Source organism: Mesocricetus auratus, unplaced genomic scaffold (assembly GCF_017639785.1).
Source record: "Mesocricetus auratus isolate SY011 unplaced genomic scaffold, BCM_Maur_2.0 Super-Scaffold_100030, whole genome shotgun sequence".
Lineage (NCBI taxonomy): Eukaryota > Metazoa > Chordata > Mammalia > Rodentia > Cricetidae > Mesocricetus > Mesocricetus auratus.
The window spans coordinates 7,609,445-7,633,522 of NW_024429211.1; the positions used below are offsets into that span (position 1 = coordinate 7,609,445).

The 24,078-nt window shown below is 48.0% G+C and overlaps 1 protein-coding gene across 2 annotated transcripts in view; it reads right to left on the reverse strand.

The window, feature by feature from the left end:
* Positions 1-17,848: 17,848 nt before the first annotated feature.
* Positions 17,849-24,078, reverse strand: part of Herc2 (HECT and RLD domain containing E3 ubiquitin protein ligase 2) — a 183,490-nt gene continuing 177,260 nt past the window's right edge. For both annotated transcript variants that reach the window (XM_040733327.1, XM_040733326.1), the window contains 7 exons: positions 22,998-23,139; positions 22,490-22,684; positions 21,655-21,767; positions 20,886-21,076; positions 20,157-20,262; positions 19,664-19,876; positions 17,849-18,784 (listed from right to left, as the gene is read on the reverse strand). In XM_040733327.1, the coding sequence (XP_040589261.1) occupies positions 18,512-18,784; positions 19,664-19,876; positions 20,157-20,262; positions 20,886-21,076; positions 21,655-21,767; positions 22,490-22,684; positions 22,998-23,139 (1,233 nt within the window). In that variant the 3' untranslated portion in view covers positions 17,849-18,511. The remainder of the gene's footprint in view (positions 18,785-19,663; positions 19,877-20,156; positions 20,263-20,885; positions 21,077-21,654; positions 21,768-22,489; positions 22,685-22,997; positions 23,140-24,078) is intronic.

Genomic DNA, 24,078 nt, shown 5'->3' on the forward strand with positions numbered 1-24,078 from the left:
AGATTTTTTAATTTAAGGAAAATAATATATGAGCCAACCTATGCTCTGGGATGCTCCTGTTGAAACAAACATGTATAGACTGTGCAGAGCATCAGAGCAAACGTATCCTTCAGACTATGGCTACACTGGGCTAGGGCTTTAACACTTTCCTTTCTTTGTGCTACAGTGTTTACGGTGTTTCTCCAAACTGCATTGAGAAAAGTCATAATTGTTGCTATAGAGATGAGAAGATGTACCGTGACTACCATTGGAGCTGCGTTTCAAACCACTTGCTGCTTTTATTTTTTTTCCACATTTTATAGCAATGATCCCTCTGGCTTTACAGCAGCCTGGTTTACCATCAACAGTTTCTGCGAAACCACGGATTCCTATGTATCTTGGCTGAGTCAGTTTTATAATGCTGAGACCCAAAAGCCTGTGCTTCTGGCGTGGTTAACATAGCGTGCGCCCGTGACTCCGGGTTGCCAGACTCATCTGCAGCATCCACAATACACTGTGAGACAGGGTTCCTGTGGACCCAATGCTGAGTATGGGTTCAGCGAGATTCAAACCAAGTTCAGGACAAGTATGTTATATCTACAATGAAGAAGGCTGGTGTTACACGTTATGTTTACAATGTCTGAAAACCACCACAGTTGAAAGACTTCAACCCATGTGTTACTGAGGCAAGGCAGAATCTTGTAAAGGTGAGGTTTGGTGAGGATTCTTCGGGTCACTGGAGGCGTGTGCCTTTGAGGAGGACCGTGGGTCCCCCCAGACCCTCCTTTCTCGATTCCTCCCTGACATGAGATGAGGGGATTTTTCTGCCGTGTGCATTTATGCTACTGCAACCCCAAAGTGATGATGTCAGCCCATCAGAGACTTACACCTGCAAAACGTCAAGTCAAAACAAGCCTTTCTCTCTGTAATACGCTTACCTCAGACATTTTGCTATAGCTATGAGAGAGGCTGTTACGTGGGATAATGCTCTTGTACACTATAAATATTAGCCACTCGTATTGGTTTAATGAAATGCTGATTGGCCAGGAGCCCGGCAGGAAGTATAGGCGGGGCTGTCAGACTAGGAGAATTCTGGGAAGAGGGAGGCAGAGACACAGTCGCCAGCCAGACATAGAAGAAGCAAGATGAAAATGCCTTACTGAGAAAAGGTACCAAGCCACATTGCTAAACACAGATAATAGTTATGGGTTAATTTAAGTTATAAGAGTTTGTTGGTAATAAGCTCGAACAATGGGCCAATCAGTTTATAATTAATATAAGCCTCTGTGTGTTTATTTGGGACTAAAGGGGCTGTGGGACCAGGAGGGACAGAAAATTCCATCTGCAAGATTGACTAATACAACGAGGCACACACTTAGTGGAGCTAGAATTTATGTCAAGTATGAAAAGATATTGGCATTAAAAGAAGCCTACACATTTTGCATCCTGCTTTGGCTAGCCATGTTTGATTAAAAAAATGACTTGTATATCAATATGACAGAGAGTGCTGGTAGAATACACTTCTATCAAAACATGAATAAGGGCTGGAGAGATGGCTCAGAGGTTAAGAGCACTGACTGCTCTTCCAGAGGTCCTGAGTTCAATTCCCAGCAACCACATGGTGGCTCACAACCATCTATAATGAGATCTGGTGCCCTCTTCTGGCCTTCCAAGGATGAATGCTCTATACATAATAAATAAATAAATCTTTTAAAAAATTAAATAAAATAGTTGAGCTTGATTCTTCCAGGGTTGTTACAAAGCACCAGTTGTGTAATGTAGCTGATTACACATGCATAGAAAAAGAAGGCTCCAGTATTTAAATTTAAAACTGGCATTACAATGTGCAAAGATAACTAACAAAAATTAACTTTTCATTACTAAGGACAATGACATTAAACAACAATTTTAAAACATCGTAAATCACTAGGCATGGTGACTCACAATTGTAACTCTAGCAATTGGGAGGCAGAGACAGGAGGATTGCAGTGAGTTTGAAGCCAGGCCAGCCTAGGCTACAGACTCAGATCCTACTTTTAAAGGTAAATGGAAACCTAAAACATGGAAAATATGCCATGACAGGTTAAGAGAGAGAGAGAGACCAGGGAATAAAGGAAAGCTTTTTATTTTAGCCTTGTTGATGGCGGTTTCCCCTGGCCTTTTATCAAAAGACTCCACAACTATCTGATTAGTTCTGATTCAAGTGCATTATCTTCTGCTTGCACTAAATACTCCAGTCCTTCTAGAACATTCCTTCAAGATGGGGTTGGGGCTAAATACTTGAATCTTTAGCCACAAATCCGCATACGGTTATCCTCCTGCATGTGATGATGTTAGGAGATGATCTTTGGAGAAGGATTGGGGTCTAATGTATGTGATGATGTTAGATAGAGTCTTTGGAGAGGGATTAGGGTCTAGTGTGTGTGATGGTGTTGGAAGGTGGTCATTGAGAAGGATTGGGGTCTAGTGTAAGTGATGGTGTTGGAAGGTGGTCATTGAGAAGGATTGGGGTCTAGTGTGTGTGATGGTGTTGGGAGGTGGTCATTGAGAGGAATTGGGGTCTAGTGTAAGTGATGGTGTTGGAAGGTGGTCATTGACAGGGATTAGGGTCTAGTGTGTGTGATGGTGTTGGGAGGTGGTCTCTAGAGAGGGATTTGGGTCTAGTGTGTGGTCTTTGAGGGGGTTTGAGGAGGCCATGCAAATGGAACCTTCATAGATGGGATAAGTGTCTTTCCTAAGAGTCTTCAGAGCTTGCTTCTGTTCTTTACATGTGAGGACACTGACTGAAGACTCCACATGAGAACCAGGAATTGACTCTGCATATACCTTGATCTTAGACTGTCATGCTTCCTTAACTGTGAAAAATAATGTTTGTTGTTTAAGCCACCCAGGCATTATTATCCTGTTCCTTGAATGAGTAGACTATGGTTTATCCACACAAGAGAATAACAGTAATTAATAAATATGCTATGGGGATCCACACAGCAAAAACAATTCAACAGCTAGAGACAATGCCGTATGGACACCTGCCACACTGTGGAGCAAACTGTAGCTAATTATGTTCAGTGAAGGAAGTCAGTCAACAAAAGGCCATGTATTGCCTAGTTTCATGTAAATCCAAACCATTCCAAATAGACAAATCTACAGGGACATCAAGTCATTGGGTCACAGAAAAGCAGGGAATCTCTCATGCTGGCTTCAGATACTGATAGCTTCCCTAGCTTTTGAGTTAGTAGAAGTTGGCGATCTGTTAGTACCCCTTCTCACTTTAGAATGCATTAGTTAAGAAGATGCTGTATAATAAATATACAGAAAGTAGACCTTAAAGGGAACTAAAGATAACTCAATATCATCTGACTCTGGATTGGCACCGTTCCAACCCTCCACAATCACAAAAGTTCTAGTCAGTCAATCATCCAGGCACAGGTGCAGCTTCTTTTTGAGGACATCAAGTCCTGCCCATGTCACCCAGCAGTTGTCCAGTTGGATGTGTATCTCAACATTTACGGACATTCCAACCAAAAGTCCCTCAGTGCGCTCGTGCTTAAGTGAAGGGGCGCCTCCACATCACGGGAAGCCCACGGACACGGCAAGATGAGTGAATTACAAAATGGGGACTCAAAGTGAAAAGGAAAAAAAAACAAATCTCAAAAGGCCACACACTGGTCCCGCATGTTAACATCCTAGAGATGACAACAGAATAGACAGGAAGAGCAGACCGGTGTGCCTGCAGCTGAGCGGGGACGGGAGCACAGGCTAGAGCCCAAGAGGACCATCCATGAAGGGGTTAAGATGCCCGAACACTGGTCACGTCAAAGCCTGTGTCCGGCTTGTGATGTCCGCTACAACTCTTTTTTTTTTTTTTTTTTTTTTTTTTTTGGTTTTTACGAGACAGGGTTTCTCTGTATTGTTTCGGAGGCTATCGGTCCAGCCCGGCCTCAAACTCACAGAGATCCACCTGCCTCTGCCTCCCGAGTGCTGGGATTAAAGGCGTGCGCCACCACCGCCCGGCCCCGCTACAACTCATGTGCTTACAACTGAAAGACACTGGGTTCAGGTCACACGGGATCTCTCTGGATTATTTCTTATGGGCGTGTGGCCTTTCGGTGTACAGCCTCTGCTCAGATCTTCTCAAGGCTGCCAGGTTCTTTTCTCCTCCCCTCCCCTCCCCCCAAGCCCACTTCCTCCAGGCTTCTGCCCTCCCACCTTGATGACGGAAATGCTTGTGAGAGTCACCACTAATTCTGGGGTCCACCTCACTCTCAATCTCCCAGAGGCTGTCCCCACACCTGCCGAAGTTTCAAGGCTTCTCAGGGGTTCCTAACTCTTCTTCTTTAGGTCCTCCTGCTCTCCTTGGCTTCATTCGGAGCCCAGCAGCCTTCCCAACACCAGCTCCCAACACCAGCCACCCGACGGAGACGGTCTCCAAGCCAAGTGTGCCCCAATGGATGCACCCAAACACCCTAAGGCAGCATTGCATGATCCTGCTGTGGCCTGCCCACTTCCTGTGGCCTTCTCGCTGGGGGGCACAGCAGGCCCTGCTCACCTGACACACGTGTTTTATCTAGCTCTTCCAAACAGGTTCTAAGTCCAGATGTAACCATCTGGCCATCCCTTTTATACTGGGACACCCCAGTCCTGGCCTGTCCTCTGGGAATCCAATCCAGTACCCATCTCCTTGGGAACTTCCATACCACCACCACGACCTGGCCTGTGGAGGCCCTGTGGCACCTGGCACCAGTCCATCCTTGGGGAAGGGGAGGGCTCCGATACCCGGAGCTCATAGTATGAGCAATGACTTGTGATCGCTGCCTCAGCCTGGCTCAGCCCTGCTGGGCGCCCTGTGCCTGCCCGGCCAGGAGAATGCAATGTTCACTCTTAGGACTTCACATGTGAGGACTTGGCCGTGTACCTCAGGTCGGCCACAGGCAGCTCTTTCTCAGCAAAACTTTCGCCAAAAAATAACCACCCTTGCATTTTTAAGGAAAACAAATTAGGTTCTGTGACTTTTTAGATAATAATAATAATCAATGATTCAGACTCAGTGCGATCTTTCGGTCTTCATTCTTGAGCCTAAAGCATCCATTAACGACCGCTACCCACCTCCCCCCAGTTCTGTTTCCTCCCCTACCACCCCCGACAGGCCCAGCAAAGCTCCCTGTAGCCGTGGTCCCCTCCTGCAGACGCCCTCTCACCCCTAGCTCTCCTAAGCCCTCCAAACCCTGTCATCGCCTTGCCTAGGTGATGCTCGCCAACCTTGTTCTAAATCACTATTGAGCCCTGACCGTCCCTACAGGGACATGCCCAAACACATAGCAGAGGGGCTTAATCAGAGGTAACACTGGATACTTAGACCAGCCAAAGGCTAAGGCCCCGTACACGCAAGGTGGGGAGCTCCGGGGCAGCGACTCTGTCACTGCAGAGGGGTGGCGGGATTTCTGGTTCTGGGTCTTCCCCACCTGGTGCAAGCTGTCATCAGCTCCACATGTGGCCACAATGAACCATCGGTCGGCAAGTTTAGAAAGGGAGCTGTCCTGGAGGCTCAAACCAGGCCTGTACACCCCGAATCCTGACCAGGACCTAGACCGTCTCAGCTCCTCCTCAAGCGTGTGGAGAACACAGCTAGAGATTCTGAGCACGACAAGGTGATCGGCATTAATGGAGTAGAGATTCGGCGTTAATGGAGTAGAGATCCGTTCCGGTGCAGACAGCCTAGAGGAAGTTCGAGAGGCAGGAAGAAGAAAGGTGGGGAGGTCCAAGTAACACACCAGCCCTCGGTGCTGCCAGGGCAGCAGAGCCTCACCTCAGCAAGCAGCTCCTCGGTCAACAGCCAATATCTACTGTTCCGAGCTGGGGAGGGCGTGGCCTTCTTAGCCCACTCTACGTGTGCCAGACAATGACACTGAAGCCCGATCACTCGTGTCTCACTCTAAGCAATCCATTCCGGGTCCTGAGAATCCCACCCCCTCCCCTGTTAGTGCCTGTTCTCCTCTGAGCAGAACGCCACCATCCCAGACCATCCGGTCGGTGCAGAGTCCTTGTCGGAAGGAGCCTGCTGGGCCTGGCTGTGACTCTACAGCCATTTCGCGTCCACCGGGTTGGGGAACAGGCATGTGCCCAGACAAAGCTGCTGAGTTTGGCACAGCCTTTCTAGTTCAGGAAACCCAGGACTCAACAGGACCAAACGCTTGTCACACCAGGGGCAGCTAGGCCAAGCTGTCCCGCTGTCCCTCTGCAAGGCGAAGACACAGACCGCTGCTCTCTTTATTCACTTCGGTTTGATTTTTTTTTTCAGCATGTGAACGTGACTCAAGCTTCTCAATCATTCAAACAAATTGCACGGCTATTAATCACTTCTTGTTTTAGAGAGTCCCCTTGCAACTAGGAAGGAGAGCCTGGGACAGCACTGGGAGGTGACCCTCTCTATGCAACAAGAGGCTTATTCTAGGGCAAAGGGGGCTTTGTTCTAGAAACACCCACAGGGCCTCCAGGTCTGAGACAGTTCCCCCCCAGGGATCATGGCTCTGGATGATTATGGAAGAGAGAGCCATATGAAATGCACAGCAGGGGTCTGAGACCCCTGACTTACCCGGGACCAGACCCCATGTGCAGCAAAGGTTATCTGCCCCTTGGGCTCAAGTGGCTCTGCTTATTGCTGGGCACATCCTGCAAATCAGCTTGGAAGCCCTGAGCCTTGCCTGAAGTAGGAGAGACCCCACCCCACCTGAGTGTGAATCCCTCTGCACTGCAGAATACATCCTCACCCCATCTCCCACCCTCCACCCCCACCCCTGCCCGGCCTCAGCTGCAGCAGGTGGGCACAACGGCTCCAGCAGACCTCCGTCAGGTAAGTTCCTTGTATCCCTGGAGGCACAGCATTAGTGCCCGGGCACGGACAAGCCATCCAGCTGAGGCTGGCAGGACCTCTCATCGTACCAGGGAGTGCCTCTGCCCGCCCCTAGGAAGGACAGTCAGAGAAAAAAAACAAATGACAAAATTCCTCATCGAACCACCTGGAAAGCCAACATCCTGCAAGGCCAGAAGACCAGCAGCTCAAGACAACTGGGGAGTGGGGTGCGGCACCCCGTTCTTTCCCATGCACCAGAACGGGCACAACAGCCTTCCTCCCTCCCCAACTCTTTCCTGAACCTTCTACCCTGGCACTTCTGGGATCTCACTCCCTCTACCTGCAGCTAAAAGCCCTCTCTTGAGACCTTATCCTGGCCTATGACACCCCACCCCATCCCGCCCCCACAGCCCCTCTGCAGCCCAGACCACGGTGTCCTCTTTGCCCCTTGTCTCTGGGGAAGCAAAGGTGCTCCGATGCCTCCAGACTCCCATGGCACCCCGCGCCTGATCGCAGCACGAATCCAAAGCCACCATCATCTCCATGTCTCACATGTCCCCTGAAGATCCACCCCTAGCAAAATGCTGCCCGCCCTGACCCAGCAGCCGCTTTGGGTTTCGTGTTTGTGTGTTTGATTTGTTTTGTTTTGAGACAAGCAGACCTCTTTCAGCAGGCGGGGTTTGCTGTTTGTTTTGCTTCCTTGTTTTTGGTGAGCCCCCCCAGCTCTTGCCCCCTACCACCTAGCCCACAATCATCTTTTCGAAACACACACTTGGCCATACGCCGGCCAAAGTTCCAGGTGAGGACACTGCTGGCCACGGCAGTCACACCTGACAGCTGGCCGTGGCCTTAAGACTCAGCTAACTGAACCATGGGGTTGGGGGGTGTCATGAAAACTTGCGCTCCTAAGTCACCCCCATATTACACCCAAAAGTGGACATTTGCACTCCAGTGTTTGTAAACACAGTGTGAAACCCTTTCCTGCCTTCTGGAGCTTTCCTCCATTTTCAGGTGGGGTCTCCAGCAGCTTCCACAGGAGAGCTGGTATCACCAGCTACACTGGAGCTCCTAGGCATCCAGCCTCGGTGGGCCTTGTGGCCAGCCCAGCTCCGGCACCAAGGAGCAAGCAAACCTCAGGAATGGAATTTTCGAGGTGGCTTCAGCGGGCAGCTGCTGTTCACAACGATTAGCCCAAGCCTAGGCTTTGAGGAATTGCCTTATTTGTTTAGGTCAGTGTTCCTCGAACACTGCCGCAGGTTAAAGACGCTGAGCAAGCCTTGCCAGTCAGAGGGATGCAGCTGGGCCCCAGGGCTCCGATCTCCCAAGGATGCCCACCCGCTCAGACTTCTGTGTTTAATAGCCATGTCGTGGAAAAGAGCTGACTATGGGGATCCCGCTTATTTCTCTGTGTGTGACTATTGTAGCTAGATGAAAAAAAAGCAGAGGCATTGTGGGGTTCACTGTTCTCACCTCAGTGAGTTCCATTCCTAAGAAACGCCTAATGACCAGGCTCTGGTTTCCAAGCCCCCTTCCTCGTTCCCCTTCGTTCTGGGACACAGCCTTCCAGGGAGCGATAGTCTGAGACGCTGCTACTGCTGGGCTCCCCATTAAAACCAGAAATGCTCACACAAACTGCTCAGTCTTATTATCTGCACATTTTCATTCCTGGCTTGTTACCCTGCTAGCACCCCAGAACAGGGGATTACCTCCCAACTCCCAGTCACCATTTTACCTGATGATCTTTCTCCAACAGGGAAGTCTAGTGTCCAAATCCCGAGGCTCTGAGTGATGGCTGGAACACAACCCTAGGGGGGGAAGATTTCTCAGCAGGCACTTGCAGCCCTGGAAGGTTGGATAGCTTGTGCTCCTCACCCCACCCTCTGCTGGCCACGCCCACTGACCTTCACAGAGCTGGGAGGCTCAGTACCCCCAGCCCCCACTTGAGAATGGCCCGGCAGCCTGAGAGAGCCTCAGCGAACTCTGGGGAGTAGAGAGTCTGGCTGCAGAAGCCAGGCGATTGTAAAATCCTAGCCACGTGTGTGTCAGGCTCGGGCCCTACTTCACGGGTGGCCCTGGGCGTGGAGGCTTTTCCTTAAAACCAGAAGCGAGGGAACGTTAACTATTCTGCATTTTAAAACACTCTCTGCTGGAGATGATAAAAACTTTCTCATTATCTTGTTCTCCTTCACCTCAGGAGTGACTCTCAAGGAGTGCCTCAGGTTACGCGTGAGGAAAGAGCCCTCACACATTAAGAAATGAACATTAAGAAATGCACATTATATAATGCTCACTCACACATTAAGACATGAACATTAAGAAATGCACAAATTCTGCTCACAGAAATTGTAAGCTACACAGAAACACACAGACTTCATACAAATACCCGGAAGCCACACAGCAACACAAACTACAGAAATCCGCTGTGCATGACACACACACACACACACACACACACACACATATATATGTACATACATACACAGAGACACAAACAGGCACAGAAGCAGGCACATGACACGCATCGTACATGCAGACATAAACTACCGAGGACACAAGTGCCCACAATAGAGCTCCCCAATGCCTCCCTTCAGATCAGCAAAGGGTTAGAGTAACCCAAGGCACTGCTTCCCCTCCCCCACCATCACAGATTTACAAATTTAAATTCTTTTGTATGCTTTCGTGTGTGTGTGTGTGTGTGTGCGTGTGTGTGTGTGTGTGCGTGTGTGTGTGTGTGTGTGTGTGTGTGTGTCTTTCCACCGTGAGGCTTCCAATGACCAAAGTCGGGTCGCTGGGTTTGGCAGCAAGTGCCATTACCTGACGAGCTGTTTTTTTGCTCACCCCCAGCATGTCTATAGAATCCCTTTGCTCACAGGGTAGGATTTGAGGATGTGTGTGCACGTGTTTTATGTGTGTAGGTGACCCAATGCAGGCAGCCTTCCTTTCTTGCTCTTAACTGCCATGGGACCCATGCTAGGACCTCAGTAGCAGGGTCCACACCTATCGAAATGGGGGAACCCTGCCCACTCGCTGGCCCACCATCCCTCCTCACATTCAGCCTCGTGCCCCTGGCCTGGCCACCTAACCGTTAGCCTCACACACTCATCCTGTAAAAGTCCACAGGAAAAGCAAGTTCATTGGAACCACCGACCTAGGGCTGGTTTCTGCTAGAGGTAGTGACCCTGCGGTACTTCCGGAAGCCCAGGAAGGGGAGGAAGGAGCCTGATCGGCCAGCACCTGCACTCCCAGGCCGCAAAGCTTTCTTACTGCCTTGTTCTCAACTGAAAAGGAAAGGATTCCACCTGAACGGTAAGAGAAATGCTTAGGCAGAGATCACTGCTATGAAGTCCTACAAAAAAAAAAAAAAGTGAAGGATTAGTCAGCTTACGTTAATGCTGAAACCAAGGAGACTGGTGAAGGATCACAAGACCCCAGACCACAGGACCGACTCACACCCCCAGGAATCTCACACTCACATGCTCCCCGGGGCTGCCCTGGGAGATTAGGCCGTGTGGATGCTGTGAGCAGTTCTGTGTACAGTGAGGTCCAGCACGTTGCTTAGGCTTGGGTGCTTTGGAGTCTTGGAGAGCCTGTCTACTTACTGCACTAAGTGAACTCAGAGCAATTCAAAGAGGATTTCACAAAGAACTCGGGCATTTCAAAGAGGGACTCTATCCTCAGACCTCTCTCCTTCAAAGGAATGGGTTTGCAAATCAAACAGCATACAGCTCATGGACTTAGGGAGCTCTCTCTCTGAAGTCCTAGACTTCTAATTAAACCCAAGGGTGGTACCTACTCACTGTGGGCAGTCAGTAGTCACCACAGACTGGGCAAACCCATCCAAGCAAAATCGCATCCAATGAACATAATATAAGCCAGGCATTGCTACTGCAAACTCTCTTATTCAGACATCCCTGGGTCAGGTATAGCCTTTGGTCCATTAAAAAAAAAAACGACATTATTTATTCTTTGATAACTTCATACATGAATCAGCATATTCTTATCATATATACCACCCAAGTGCCCTATCCAATTCCCTCAGCACTTATAGATGTAAAAAATTTAACTATTTTGTGTGTGTGCAGCTGGAGGACAACTTGCAGGAGTCAGCGCTTCAAGTGACCAAAATCAGGTCATTGGGTTTATTAGCAATTGCTTCTTTCTACCTGCAAGCTGTTTTCCTTGCCCCCACTCCTAGACTTGGAGGTAGCTTGCACAAGTGAGCCTGCCTAGGTCCCTTCCAGAGCCAGCAAGGTCTACTTCTGAGGTCTTACTTGGACTAAGCCTCTGGGGGGGAAGAACTCCCTCCCTAACCTCTCTGCATAAGAACCTGATTGGAAACTTCCTACACCTACTAGTTCTTAGAGCTGTCTTTGCCAGGTCTCGGAAGAGGCAACTTGCCTGCTGGGAACAAGCGCGGAGCCCACCCGTGCAGGGAAACCAGCTGTTGACAGGGAGTATAAGTAGGAGTCATAGCCATGCTTTTGAGTTTGGGTTGTCCCCTGAGGGCCCATGTGTTATCTGAGTCTTCGATGGGAAATGTCAGAAGTGGAAGGCACTGGACGGTGAGGCTCAGCAGGAAACCCTTAGGTCACAGAAGAGATTACGGTAGCTAGGCTCTGACTTAGTTCTTTCAGGAGGCTTTTTATGAAAGAGTCAGGCAGTCCTTCCCTGGCTCTCATCTTGAGATGTGACACGTGATTGCCACTGTGATGCAGAGCGACCAGCTTTGTCCCCCCCAACTCTCTGTGTGTTGTTGCCTCTGGGTTGGTCATAGTCGTGACTGTTACTGTCTTGACTCAGGGCAGCTTTCCTCATGTACAGAGGCCCTTCAAGAGATCCAGCCTCCTGGGGGGGAAGAGGGATAGGTACACATGGCCCTGAAGGCTCCCAGACTCACAGGACTCAGTGCCGACGGGGCACATGGAGTTCACGGGTCTTCACAACAGAAATCACTCACCTTCCTGAGGTCATATTGTAGTCATCCGTGTAAGAAAGATACAGATGACCATGCTGGTTAAAAGTGCTCTAGTCCTTTATTGGTCAGTGACCAAGAGCCAACTCATGCCTCAAAGTTTCTGGGTGCTGAAGCCAGGGATACAGTCCTTTTTCAGGCAAAAACTATGAAGAACATAATTGCCATCAAAGTTAGATGAGGGTTCGAGCAAATCTTGAAACATTCATTTCTGGCAGAACGTAGTAATTATTTCAAATGCAACGTGACATTTCTTTTTGCCATCCTTAAGTTATTTTGGTTTAAGTCTGTATAAACATGACTTACTTTGGCTAATGCCTCTGGGCCAAAGTCAAGATCATGGAAATCTCTGATGCGTTGCCAAGGCAGATGTGGCTGTTGTGGCGATAGAAAACTGAGAGCTGTCTAAGCAAACACAAACTAGAGTCTGGACAAGATGGTGGTACCTAAGTCACTTCAACAAGTGAGAATAGCAATTACCTGGAGGGGACTCCTCAATAGTGCCGTGGCCTGTAAGTTACCCAGGGGATGCTTCAGTCCCCCAAGTCAATTCTCACTTGCTTGGACTCCATCTTTAGGAACCCTGGACAATCTCCGTCACTAAGATATGGCAGGATATAAGAGAGAAATCGAGCTGGGTCCAAGCTACAAGCTCCCTATTGGCTGGTATTTGTAGTACCAAGAGGCGGGGGTATGCAGGCTGCAGGAGGATTGTCACCCGTGTCCAGCTTGGCTATGGACACGGCTAGCATGTCTTGCAAGGATGTTCCTGCTGCTGCAATGGTAGACAACTGTTACTTTCCAGCTGTACTTAAAGCCAGCTCCACAGGAGGTCCTAGTGTTTGGCACCATAATCCTGAGGTGGGGAAATTCCAATATCCTGCCAGGTGGCTATGGCTGTTTGCCTTGTTAAATAGGCGTAATGTGTTTATCAAATTATTTCCTCAATATTTGTGTGTTTGTGTCCACAGATAACCTGCTGTGAGCTGTAGGGGAAGGAGGTACCTCACAGTAACTGGTGGCAGTTACTGCAGACATTCTCATATGCAGTCAAAAGTTCACTGTAGCGTAGCAGCCCCATTGTCCAACCATAAATGAATAATCTTACTGCCCTGTACCGATCAAGACTCACTTACAGAAGGGGTAGGAAAAAAATGTAAGAGCTGGAGGAACATGGAGCGTTATGTGTATTTCCCACAGATTGAACACAACCATTGCTGCCCGAATTAGAGTAGCTGGAATTATCCTCACAAGATTAGGACTAATTCATCACGGATGGCTAGAGAGGGGTCATGAAGCTTACAGTACTGACAGGGTTTACAAACAAGATCCTAATGAAGCCTCTCCATTCTGTGAGGTTATGTAAAGAGGAAAACCATTGCCAGGAGGGACTCCAGTAACGCAGCTTCAAGTTGCCCAGGTGTGATGGCTATTCTTGGTTGTCATTTTGACACACCTGGAAAGTAGGACCCTCAATTAAGGAACTGCCTTCAGAACCACACTGGGCTATGGGTATGTGGGTGGGGCATTTTCTTGATTGCTAATTGATGCAAGAGGACCCAGCCCACTGTGAGCGGGTAGCATCCCCGTGCAGGTGGGCTTGGGCTGGGTCTGAAAGGCAGCTAATGTGAACCTGAAAGCAAGCCTCGGCTTTCCGAAGACGATGACTCTGGAAGATGGCATAGGACTTTCTGTAGATGATTGTTGGGGAAGTCTTATGCTAATAAAGCACTGTCTGGCCAATAGGAATCTAGATAGGTGGGGCTAGGAATCCAGGAGGATTCTGGGTAGGAGAAACACAAGAGAGTCAACATGTAACGCCATTGGGGGTAGGAAGCCTGGAACTATTCTCCGGTAAGAGACATACTTAGATTAACAATTATGGGGTAATTACTTAAGGCAGAGCTAGCCAGTAAGAGACAAACAAGGCCAACAGCTTCATAATTAATATAGCCTCCTGTGTGTTTATTTGGGACTCATGCGGATCTAGAACCAGGCTGGCGCGGCAGAGCCCAGGCGACTGGCGGGGGATAAACCAAAGCGGCTAGCAAAAGGAAAGCTTCTCTTAACAGAATGGTGTCAGGAGTGGGATCATGAATTTCCACGCAAAATAACAAAAGCTTTAAAGGAATTTTAGAAACAGAAGAACGGAGAGAAGCACAGATTATTGGTAGCAGCATTTTCTCAGGTGTGCTCTGTTTTGCTATCGACAAGCCGAGATTCACGTGGCTCGTTTACCGGAGTCTTCCTGACTCAGCATAAAAAGAAAAAAAACAGCAAGGTTGTTTTAAGAGACTCTGCTACCGATTGAAAGGGGTGTACGTACAGCTGGAAGTGGCAGCTTTTGCTGGATGTCAGCATGGACTGAGGCGGTAAGCTGGAGTCATGCTTACGCCCGCCATCTTGAAAAAAACGGCAGTTTAAAACAGCCACGGTTTTACAGATAAGACACGTGGCCAGAAAAACATAAAGATTTACAGTAAAGTCAGACTTGGATAAAGAAAAACTTCTAAAGGTTTACAGTGTGTTTAAAAATATACGTGAGATTGAGAGAGAAAATGAAACGGCAAAGTGGTAAATAAATGCAAAAGCCGGCTGTGGTGGCGCATGCCGGTAGGAATTGCCCCAGAGGCAGAGGCAGGCAGGTTTCCGAAGAGAAACCCTGTCTCAGAGAAAAATAAACAAAAGTGAAAGAAATAGAGTAATAATAATAATAGATAAATAAATAAGCCACACAAAGATGGAAAATACACAGAGAGTCTGGATACTGTACACTATTGTGTTTTTCAGTTTTTTGCTTGCTCAGGAAGGAACTGCTGCTAAAGTACACTTGATTATAAATGCTGCTGAATTAATCCAACTTCTATCTTTTGAAAATGCCTTGACTTCAAAATTTAAGTATAAGGATATGTTACTCGGAAAAGGAGTTTTTGCTTATGTTTCCACAGAACATAAAAAGCTGAGGATTTCTTCCAGACTTCTGTGGTTTGACCAACCAAGACCCCCGGAAGCAGTGGACCAGGGGTTCCAACAATTGAGACAGCTAAGATGATGGAGCTTTACAGACCCCGAAAATACGGACTTATACAGGTTTCTGAGTTTTGTCATGATCCCCATGGTATAAACAGCGCCCCCTTCCAGCAGGAAGCAGTTTGGAATGAGCGACGTCCCAATTCCCATCTTGTTTATAAATCTTTGTTTTCATTTAAATGGGATTGTTTATAATTGGCTAATGATCACAGCCAATCTTTTTTAATGGTAAAAAAGGGAATTATGGTATGGGTATTGTTTTTCATTTATTGATACAAATTCAAGGTCAATTTTGTGATGCTTATATTTCTCCTCTTGATTAAGTATTGTGCTTATACTGATCTTTTACAACGTAATGCATAATTGAATACAGACTATAGATAGTTACTTATAATAGTCAGAATTTCTAGTTACATAAGTTAGGTTTTCTAGATATACAGAAATATATTTGAGATGGACAGTCTTCAAACCTCTCAAAGACCTTCAGAACATGGCATTTAAAATGGTTTAGGGTTTGTCTTGACAATGAGAAATGTCTGCTCCTGGCAGCACCAATTATGTCTGAGAGGAAGATGGGCATCGAAGAAACTCGTTATGAAGTTTGCTTTCAACATGGCAAGATTAGCCATTTGGGCAAGAAACTGCTCTTGCCTAGATTGTTTGACTGTTGTTGTATAATCTGGACATGCAGGACCCACAGGAAAGTGACTACTGAACTCAGCCTTACAGGGTTCCTGCTTGATGAAGAGTCTACGAGACTTTCTGCAGGACAAAGAAAAATGACTGACAGACTGCCAACGCAGATGGACAGTTTGAAATTTCCTGTTTTGCTGAGAAGTGTTCCAGACACATTGTGGCCTATGGGCTGAAGATGGATGCCCCAATGATACAGAGGAACTTCGGGTGACTGTCCAGGCAGTAAGATGTCTCTGTCAATCCTAGTGTTTATATATTATCCTTCTGTGGTCTTTGATGGAGTTGAAGACAGATAGTTATAATTATAGTTTTCCTTAGTTATGATAAAAGATAAGCTACATATAGGACTTTGGACTCACAAGGATGGGATGGATGATATTTTCTTTAAATCTTGCTAAAATATTGTAACTATATTCTTATTTGATAACTGTTCTGTTATATACAATTTGACTGTGTTAAAGTTAAGACCTTTCTTTTTGTTTAAACAGAAAAGAGGAGATGTTGGGGAAGTCTTATGCTAATAAAGCACTGTCTGGCCAATAGGAATCTAGATAGGTGGGGCTAGGAATCCAGGAGGATTCTGGGTAGGAGAAACACAAGAGAGTCAACATGTAACGCCATTGGGGGTAGGAAGCCTGGAACTATTCTCCGGTAAGAGACATACTTAGATTAACAATTATGGGGTAATTACTTAAGGCAGAGCTAGCCAGTAAGAGACAAACAAGGCCAACAGCTTCATAATTAATATAGCCTCCTGTGTGTTTATTTGGGACTCATGCGGATCTAGAACCAGGCTGGCGCGGCAGAGCCCAGGCGACTGGCGGGGGATAAACCAAAGCGGCTAGCAAAAGGAAAGCTTCTCTTAACAGATGATGACTCTGGAAGATGACATAGGACTTTCCGTAGACACTGACTCTGGAAGATGACATAGGATTTTCCGTAGACGCTGACTCTGGAAGATGACATAGGACTTTCTGTAGATGATGACTCTGGAAGATGACGTAAGACTTTCTGTAGACGATGACTCTGGAAGATGACCCTAAGACTTTCTGTAGACGATGACTCTGGAAGATGACATAGGACTTTCCGTAGACACTGACTCTGGAAGATGACATAGGATTTTCCGTAGACACTGACTCTGGAAGATGACATAGGACTTTCTGTAGATGATGACTCTGGAAGATGACGTAAGACTTTCTGTAGACGATGACTCTGGAAGATGACCCTAAGACTTTCTGTAGACGATGACTCTGGAAGATGACATAAGACCTCTCCTCCCCAACTTGCTTTTGGTCGGTGATTTTTCCCATGACAGGAAGGTAACTAGGCGGCAGGTGACTCACACGGAGCAGCCCATGCTGTACACTGCTGTTCTTCAGGGCTGTGTTAGCCTATAGTTTGCCCAGGGGACGTCCCAGTGGTGCAGTTCTCTCATGCATGCTCCTGACACCCTATAAACTCTTCAGTTTACCAACCTGGACTGAACAGAGACCTTTTGTCTGTTGGTGTCTACCTGAGGTGAATGGAACTGTTTTACACTTTTCCTCAGGAAAAGTCATGACAGTTCTCAATCAGTAGCCCAAGCTGACTTCACATCCACGATCCTCCTGCCTCAAGCTCCTGAGTGCTAGGATTAAAGGCTAACTCTACCTTCTTTATGAAATTAAGTCAGCTTCGGGTATTTTTGTTATAATTAACAGGTACCACACTTCTTATTACTGTACTCTTCTCACAGGGCCCATCTTTGCTTCCGTAGATTTTTCTCCACAAACTTTGACCTACCAAAATGAATTTTCTTCATTTTAAGTTGGATGAGGTTAAAAGTTAAAATTAAGATGTAGCTGTCCTGGTATCCTCCTGGGCCAAAGAGATGAACCTGTGACTGAAAAAAATCAAAGGCGTCTCAGTCTTAGTTTACAACTTATTCTTGCAAAAAGTGCCTTCCAACACGAACTACACAGTTTTGCCTCCGTCAGGTACCAGGTCTTTAGATCTAGTGTAGCAGGCCTGCCTGCCGGCTCTTCTATGCTATGCTGCGGTCTATTCCTCGCTTTGCAGAGAGCTTACCACACACAGCAACTCCTACCCAGCGGCCAATAGGACTAAGGGTGCGCCCGACCGGGGCCTGGAGAGCAGGCCTTGGGACTGGGCATGAGGGCACGTCTGGAGAGAGGAGGGAGCTCTGAGGGTCCCTCGGCCCCTCTGGGCCCCGAGAGTAGCTGCTCTATCCTAATAAATGCTTCAATGCTTTGTCACCGAGTATGGTTTGGTTGTAACAGATCCACATATGCTAAGTCTAGTTGGTTAAGAAAACTCAGCCTACATTTTTGTGACACATGTTTTATTTATAGGGGGTTAAAATTTTGGCATATACATGACACAAGCATTAAATATAGTACACTTTCCATGATAGAAATTATCATACCGTCCACCAAAATGCCTCAATTCCAATCACATAATGCATATGCTAAAATGGTACACCTAGGGAAAGGGGGATGGATGGCATTTTTGTTTTCTGTTCTGATTTTAGTAACTTCTAAGTGCACCCAAGAATAATAATTTAATGTTCAAAAAGCTTTTAATAAACAAACTCAGGGTAAAATTGGTTGAAATATTTATAATATGATTTCATCATTACATAGAATTTTCAATATACAATCAAGATGACACTGCAAAGGAAAGGGGTAATCATTGCACCCACAGTAAAAAGGTTTTTCTGTGATGCTGCTCTGTGTCCTACAGACATCGGCACGTAACCACTGGTCCTGCAGGTACTGCAGCATTATGGGGAAGTGCTCCGCAGTGTTCCAAACGCACAGGCCGACCTCCCGTTGTCCTACCACACAGCATCTCAGCTCACGGCCAGGAGCTCTCTCCCACACACTTCAGTGAGGGTACTCCTCATCAAACGCACTCAGCCTTACAATTTACACAGCAGTGCTCTTGCTAAGTGTCCAACTGCGTTTCTTCCTGGTGGCTTTCCCATCTTAGTGTCCTGTCAAGTAGTCTTGGGTAGAGTCTGAAGCAAAAGAGTCTGCATCCTCATTATCTGAGTCCTCACTGCTGTCATCGGCAGCTGGCTCTCCCGTGAGAGCTATGCGAGCATAGTCATCGGTGTCTATGGACTTGCAGAAGTGGATGGCGTATTTCAGCTTTTCCTCAAGCACCTGCTTACACGAATACCTGGGCAGCTTTAGCAGAAAGAAACATGTGTAGGACTCAGGAAGAAAGTGGTCAGGAGGGTTGTATTTATCCAGGACCTGTTGGTAGAAAATATTACGTAATAAGAGATAGGAAAATGTAGACTCTAACTGACTTTAGAAATTAAAAACAAAAGGTAACCCATGCCTAGGACCTGCAGCAAAAGCAGCAAACCACTGTTACTGTGACTCCTGGTCATCACCAAGCAGGCATATGCAGGTGGCCAATGGAACAGCCTGGCCCATCATCTCCTAATGGTGAGGAGAACCCTGTCACCAGCTGACACCAGTCAGGGAATGGGGCACGTGACCACCAGAAGACACTCTTCCTAAGAGCATCAACCCACTTTTGGATCAAGACACTAAGCAGCAAAAATGATTCTTCATTGTTGTTTTAGGAGAAAAATTCTGTTTGCTACCAAAGATGTTCCTGAAAGATGGATATTTTGATAACCTTGGCCACAGATGTGTCTCTAGGCTATTGCTACCAGGACAAAGAAGAGAGTGTTAGGCTTGGTTTATGACTGAAAAAGGTAAACTGAGCTCATTTAAATAATCACACTACTGAGTTCTACAACAAAGAAAACTTGTTCCCAAAATGAGCAGTCTCACTTTTCTCAGCTAGCAGGAGGCATAATATTTAGTGATCTACCTGATCCAACCAGGAAATCAAACAAATGCTTTACAAAATATGAACACGCAAAATCTACATGCTGGTATAGCACTTGCATGCCTTGTTTATGGCTTTGACACACTTTGCAAAAATAGGTAGCGGCATTCAAGATCTGTAATTGTAAAATTTTAAGATTTCAAGTTATGGAAGTTAGGTGTTTCACATTTCATTTTACAAAATCAGTTTTCTCAACTGCTCTGCAGTGGAATACACACAAGGGAAATGTCACTTCCACCAATGAATTTGAGTCCTGGTGAGGAGCCTACCTGGATGACAAAGTCTCTACCCCGGAAGTCAGCAATGGTCCTGGGCAGCCTTGTCCGGCCCCATACAAAGCGAAGGAAGAGGGAACGTTCCGTGTTAGAGAAAGACTCCATCACCTCCCAGAACCACTGGACCAAGGATGCAGAAGGCTCGATTCCTTTGTACGTCGCCACTGACTTTAAAAGATGCAGCGGGATGTCTGGGCTCCCACACACCTAGGACAGACAGCCTATTACAACAGGCTCACATTCTCTCTCTTTTTCATTTCAACACATAGCCCCAATAATGTTCCTACAGACCGAGGTGAGCAAGAGCACCACCCTGAACCTCAATAGCTAGTGGGCAGGCAGTGAGAGAGGACACACTCTGCGTTTTCATGTCATTTACTCTCAGTAGTCGTGTCCCCATTCCAAATGCAAGGTTTTAAGAAGGTCAGACGACGAGTGGGCCAGTGTGCCAGGCAGCTCTGGCAGCGCTGGCAGAGCAGTCACGTACCATCGTCTCCAGCTCGTATCCAGTGAAGAGAGACAGAAGGGGCACAGGCACGACGCGGGCCATCCCCTCCCGGACAGCAGCCACTTGCTCATCAAATTCATGGAGTCTAAGAAAACAAAACCAAATCTTCCTTACCCTCGCGCTTCCGTTTACTGGGCAGCTTGTCTCTGGTACTGCTACCACACACACCACGGGGGACTGAGACAGGGCTCTGGGTGACGCTCTTCATACACAACACTACTGAGCTTGCCTGAACTGGCGCACAGGTCACAACCGTCACAAGTGACTACAGTCACACACACTCTAACACTGTCTGACGGCAGCGCTGGGCAGCGAGGGTGCCGCACATAACGGAGCTATATATAATCTCACAGAAGAGGCTTGCTCAGGGCTTCTGAGGGCTGCTCTGTGTTAACATGGCCTCATTTGTGTCCCTGTCCCTGAGGAGCTGCCAAAGGAAGTGTGGTAGGGCACAGAGAGGCCTGATATCCCCGTGGATACTTACCTCACTAGTCTACCAAAACCTAGGGATTTCAAGTGGTAGTAACAACTACTTTGAACACGAGCCACCAAACACAATTCATAACAAAGATCACCAGTAGCTGAAGAAAAATCAGCATCTTTTTATATGTTATATGTCTAGAAAAATGGAGATACCCAAGTAACTATAATTTGTTACTTTTGCAATTTTTTAAGTCACAGCAATCTGAAAGACAGATGATCACAAACCTGTAGTTTATTGCCAGCCGGACATACTCTGCACGGTTTTCCAGGGTAATATGTGTGTGCTTGGAGCTTAGTTGGATGTCCTGGCCGCTGGCACTTGGCACCGTGAAGGGCAGGCTCATGGCTTCAAACTCCTCTGAAGTGGCTTCATTGTCACGAATGTACATGAGCCCAGGAATAAAATCTTTATCAACCTGTCAAAGAGAAACACAGTATACACGTTAACTCTGGATTGTTCCCTACTACAGAACCCAGTCAACTCCTACTCCAAGCACGCCAGCCATATATGACTTTATCTGCCTCTGAGTCTCTGTCTCTCTCTGTCTCTGTCTCTCTCTCTCTCTCTCTCTCTCTCACACACACACACACACACACACACACACACATACACACACACACACACACACACACACGACTTCCACAAGGAAGTAATTCATCCAAGGAGCTAAAGAAAGACCCAGAGAGTTCTTAAATTCACTGCTGAGAAAATAACTGTAACTGGTGGGCGACAGACACTCTCTGAAACCCTGAAGGGCACAAAGAGCAAGCTAGCTAAGGGTCAGCAGGCTGCGACTGCCCGTCAGTCCATCCCAGGAGCCTGGGGTGTAGCACCTTGTCTATCAAGTGCACAGCATACCAACTCTCTCACACTTTCCTCTGCACTAGGAAGCGGTCAGAGGCCAGTTGCCTTCATATACTCATGCGTGTTAGGTCAGAGACCCAAAAAGTCCAAGCCCCTTAACAGGACGGACCCACAGCCCAGCTGAATCACCTCACTGAGGTCTGCGATGGTGAGGCTCATCCCGGCCAGCTGCTTCCACACAGGCTCAGCGAGATTCAGGCTCAGAGGACTCCCAGTTCGGATGGCAATGCCCAGTAACACCCCTGCTCATTCAAAACACAAGGTCAGAATGCTTGGAACGGATGAGAAGCTGCTTCTCATGTATTCAAACCTGACTTGAGTATCAGATCTGCACTGAGATCATGGAGCCTTCTAAACCAGTACTACCCAAACCGAGAACTGGGCCCACTTTGAAACAGCATGTCCTACTCAAAACTCACTTCCTTCTCTTCCTACAAGACAAGTTTCTAACTCTTCATGTTCTTTTCATACACAGAATTAAACCACAGTAAGCCAACCCCTGTCCCTTTGAGGGCAGAGCAAAGAGATGAATTCCTCCAAGAAGGTGGATATCTAGCTAAGGGCTAGGTGAACCAGACATGGGGGACAGGTCTACTGCAAAAGTCATCTCCTCCCATGCACTCCGAGTTTCAGATATACTAGAACGCAAACCTAGTGGTTCAGACCCTCTGCATGCCAAAGAAAGCATCTAGCCTTGAGAGCAGTCACACACTGCCTATGTAAATCACCGTAGCTGTGCACAGCACGGACGGCCATGACTTCTGACGGCTCACCACTATGAAGCCCTGACACTAAGTGTAAATGAAGTACAGTATCGTTTTCCCTCCATAATGTTGGTAAGATGCATGAAAACGACCGCACATCACTTGCATCCACTGTCGCCTTGAGATAGACAAGAGATGCCACATTAACTCAAGGGTGGTCCAGGCCCTCCAGAGCAGTACGGCAGAGCCGAGACACCCACCCAGGAAGCGGAACATGCTGCAGTGCACAGGTGCCCGAGTGGCAGGGTTCAACAGGTAACAGTCTCTGTTGGCACCAGACTCATCCCTGCCATTGGGAGTCACAATCAGAAGGGGAGTGAGTCCATTTTGTAGCTCCTCACAAATCTCGGCTATGGACTCGCTGTAGCCACCCCCGCAGTCATCCACAGATTCGCCTGCAAGGAAAGGAGAGTCATCGGCACCCAGGCCACCCAAGCCCACCCGCAGGAACAGCACCGCGGGAACAGCACCGCAGGAACAGCACCGCAGGAACAGCACCGCGGGAACAGCACCGCGGGAACAGCACCGCGGGAACAGCACCGCAGGAACAGCACCGCAGGAACAGCACCGCAGGAACAGCACCGCGGGAACAGCACCGCGGGGGCTGCTCTGCCCTCTGCCCCTGCTACTGACGCTCCATTCTGCTTGCCGTCCCCCTCCCTCCCCAAGCAAGTTAAGTTCTCCAGAGCATGTGCAGCCAAATCTCACCAACAAACTTGACTTTCCACACTCGGTGAGGGAGAAGTAGGCTGTCAGGACTGAAGGAACTCATCTTAGCACACATCTGCCCAAAGACAGACTTGGTGCCATCAGGACCGGCTAACCCACCTTTACTTCTGGAGCGCTTAACCTAGAGAGAAAAAGAAGGAACGTATGAGATCGCAGAAGCAGAGAACACACAGCTTGGAAGCAGCTGCAGAGAAGTCTGCCTACACGATCCTCAGACTCCTCCCTTCACCCGGTACCCAGAGAGCCTCTCTGCACCTGGACACTGGCCCGCCTTACCACTCACAACACTTTGGCTCCTTCTATGTAACACCTAGATGGCTTCTGCCATAAGCAGGGCCCACAAGGAGGAGCAGTCACCTTACTACCTCTAGCAAACAAGCAAGCAAAACCAAAACAAAACAAAACGCATGGCCAGCCCCCACAGAAGCAGGGGGCTCTGACTAGCACCCTGCACCCACCCCCGGGCTTCCCACAGCTCCCGCTCTGAGACAGCACCACACTTTGCAGCTTCCCTGCCGGGCGCCAGTGTGCTAGGAGTTGAAGCACAGGTCTCTGCTGTAGGCACTACACAAAACAAGCGGCTCGGGCCACTCCATTCTCAACATCGGGGGTCACCACGGTCACTGCTCACTAGCGACAAGACACAGGTCTCTGCTGTAGGCACTACACAAAACAAGCGGCTCGGGCCACTCCATTCTCAACATCTGGGGTCACCACGGTCACTGCTCACTAGCGACAAGACACAGGTCTCTGCTGTAGGCACTACACAAGACAAGCGGCTCGGGCCACTCCATTCTCAACATCGGGGGTCACCACGGTCACTGCTCACTAGCGACAAGACACAGGTCTCTGCTGTAGGCACTACACAAAACAAGCGGCTCGGGCCACTCCATTCTCAACATCTGGGGTCACCACGGTCACTGCTCACTAGCGACAAGACACAGGTCTCTGCTGTAGGCACTACACAAGACAAGCGGCTCGGGCCACTCCATTCTCAACATCGGGGGTCACCACGGTCACTGCTCACTAGTGACAAGACACAGGTCTCTGCTGTAGGCAC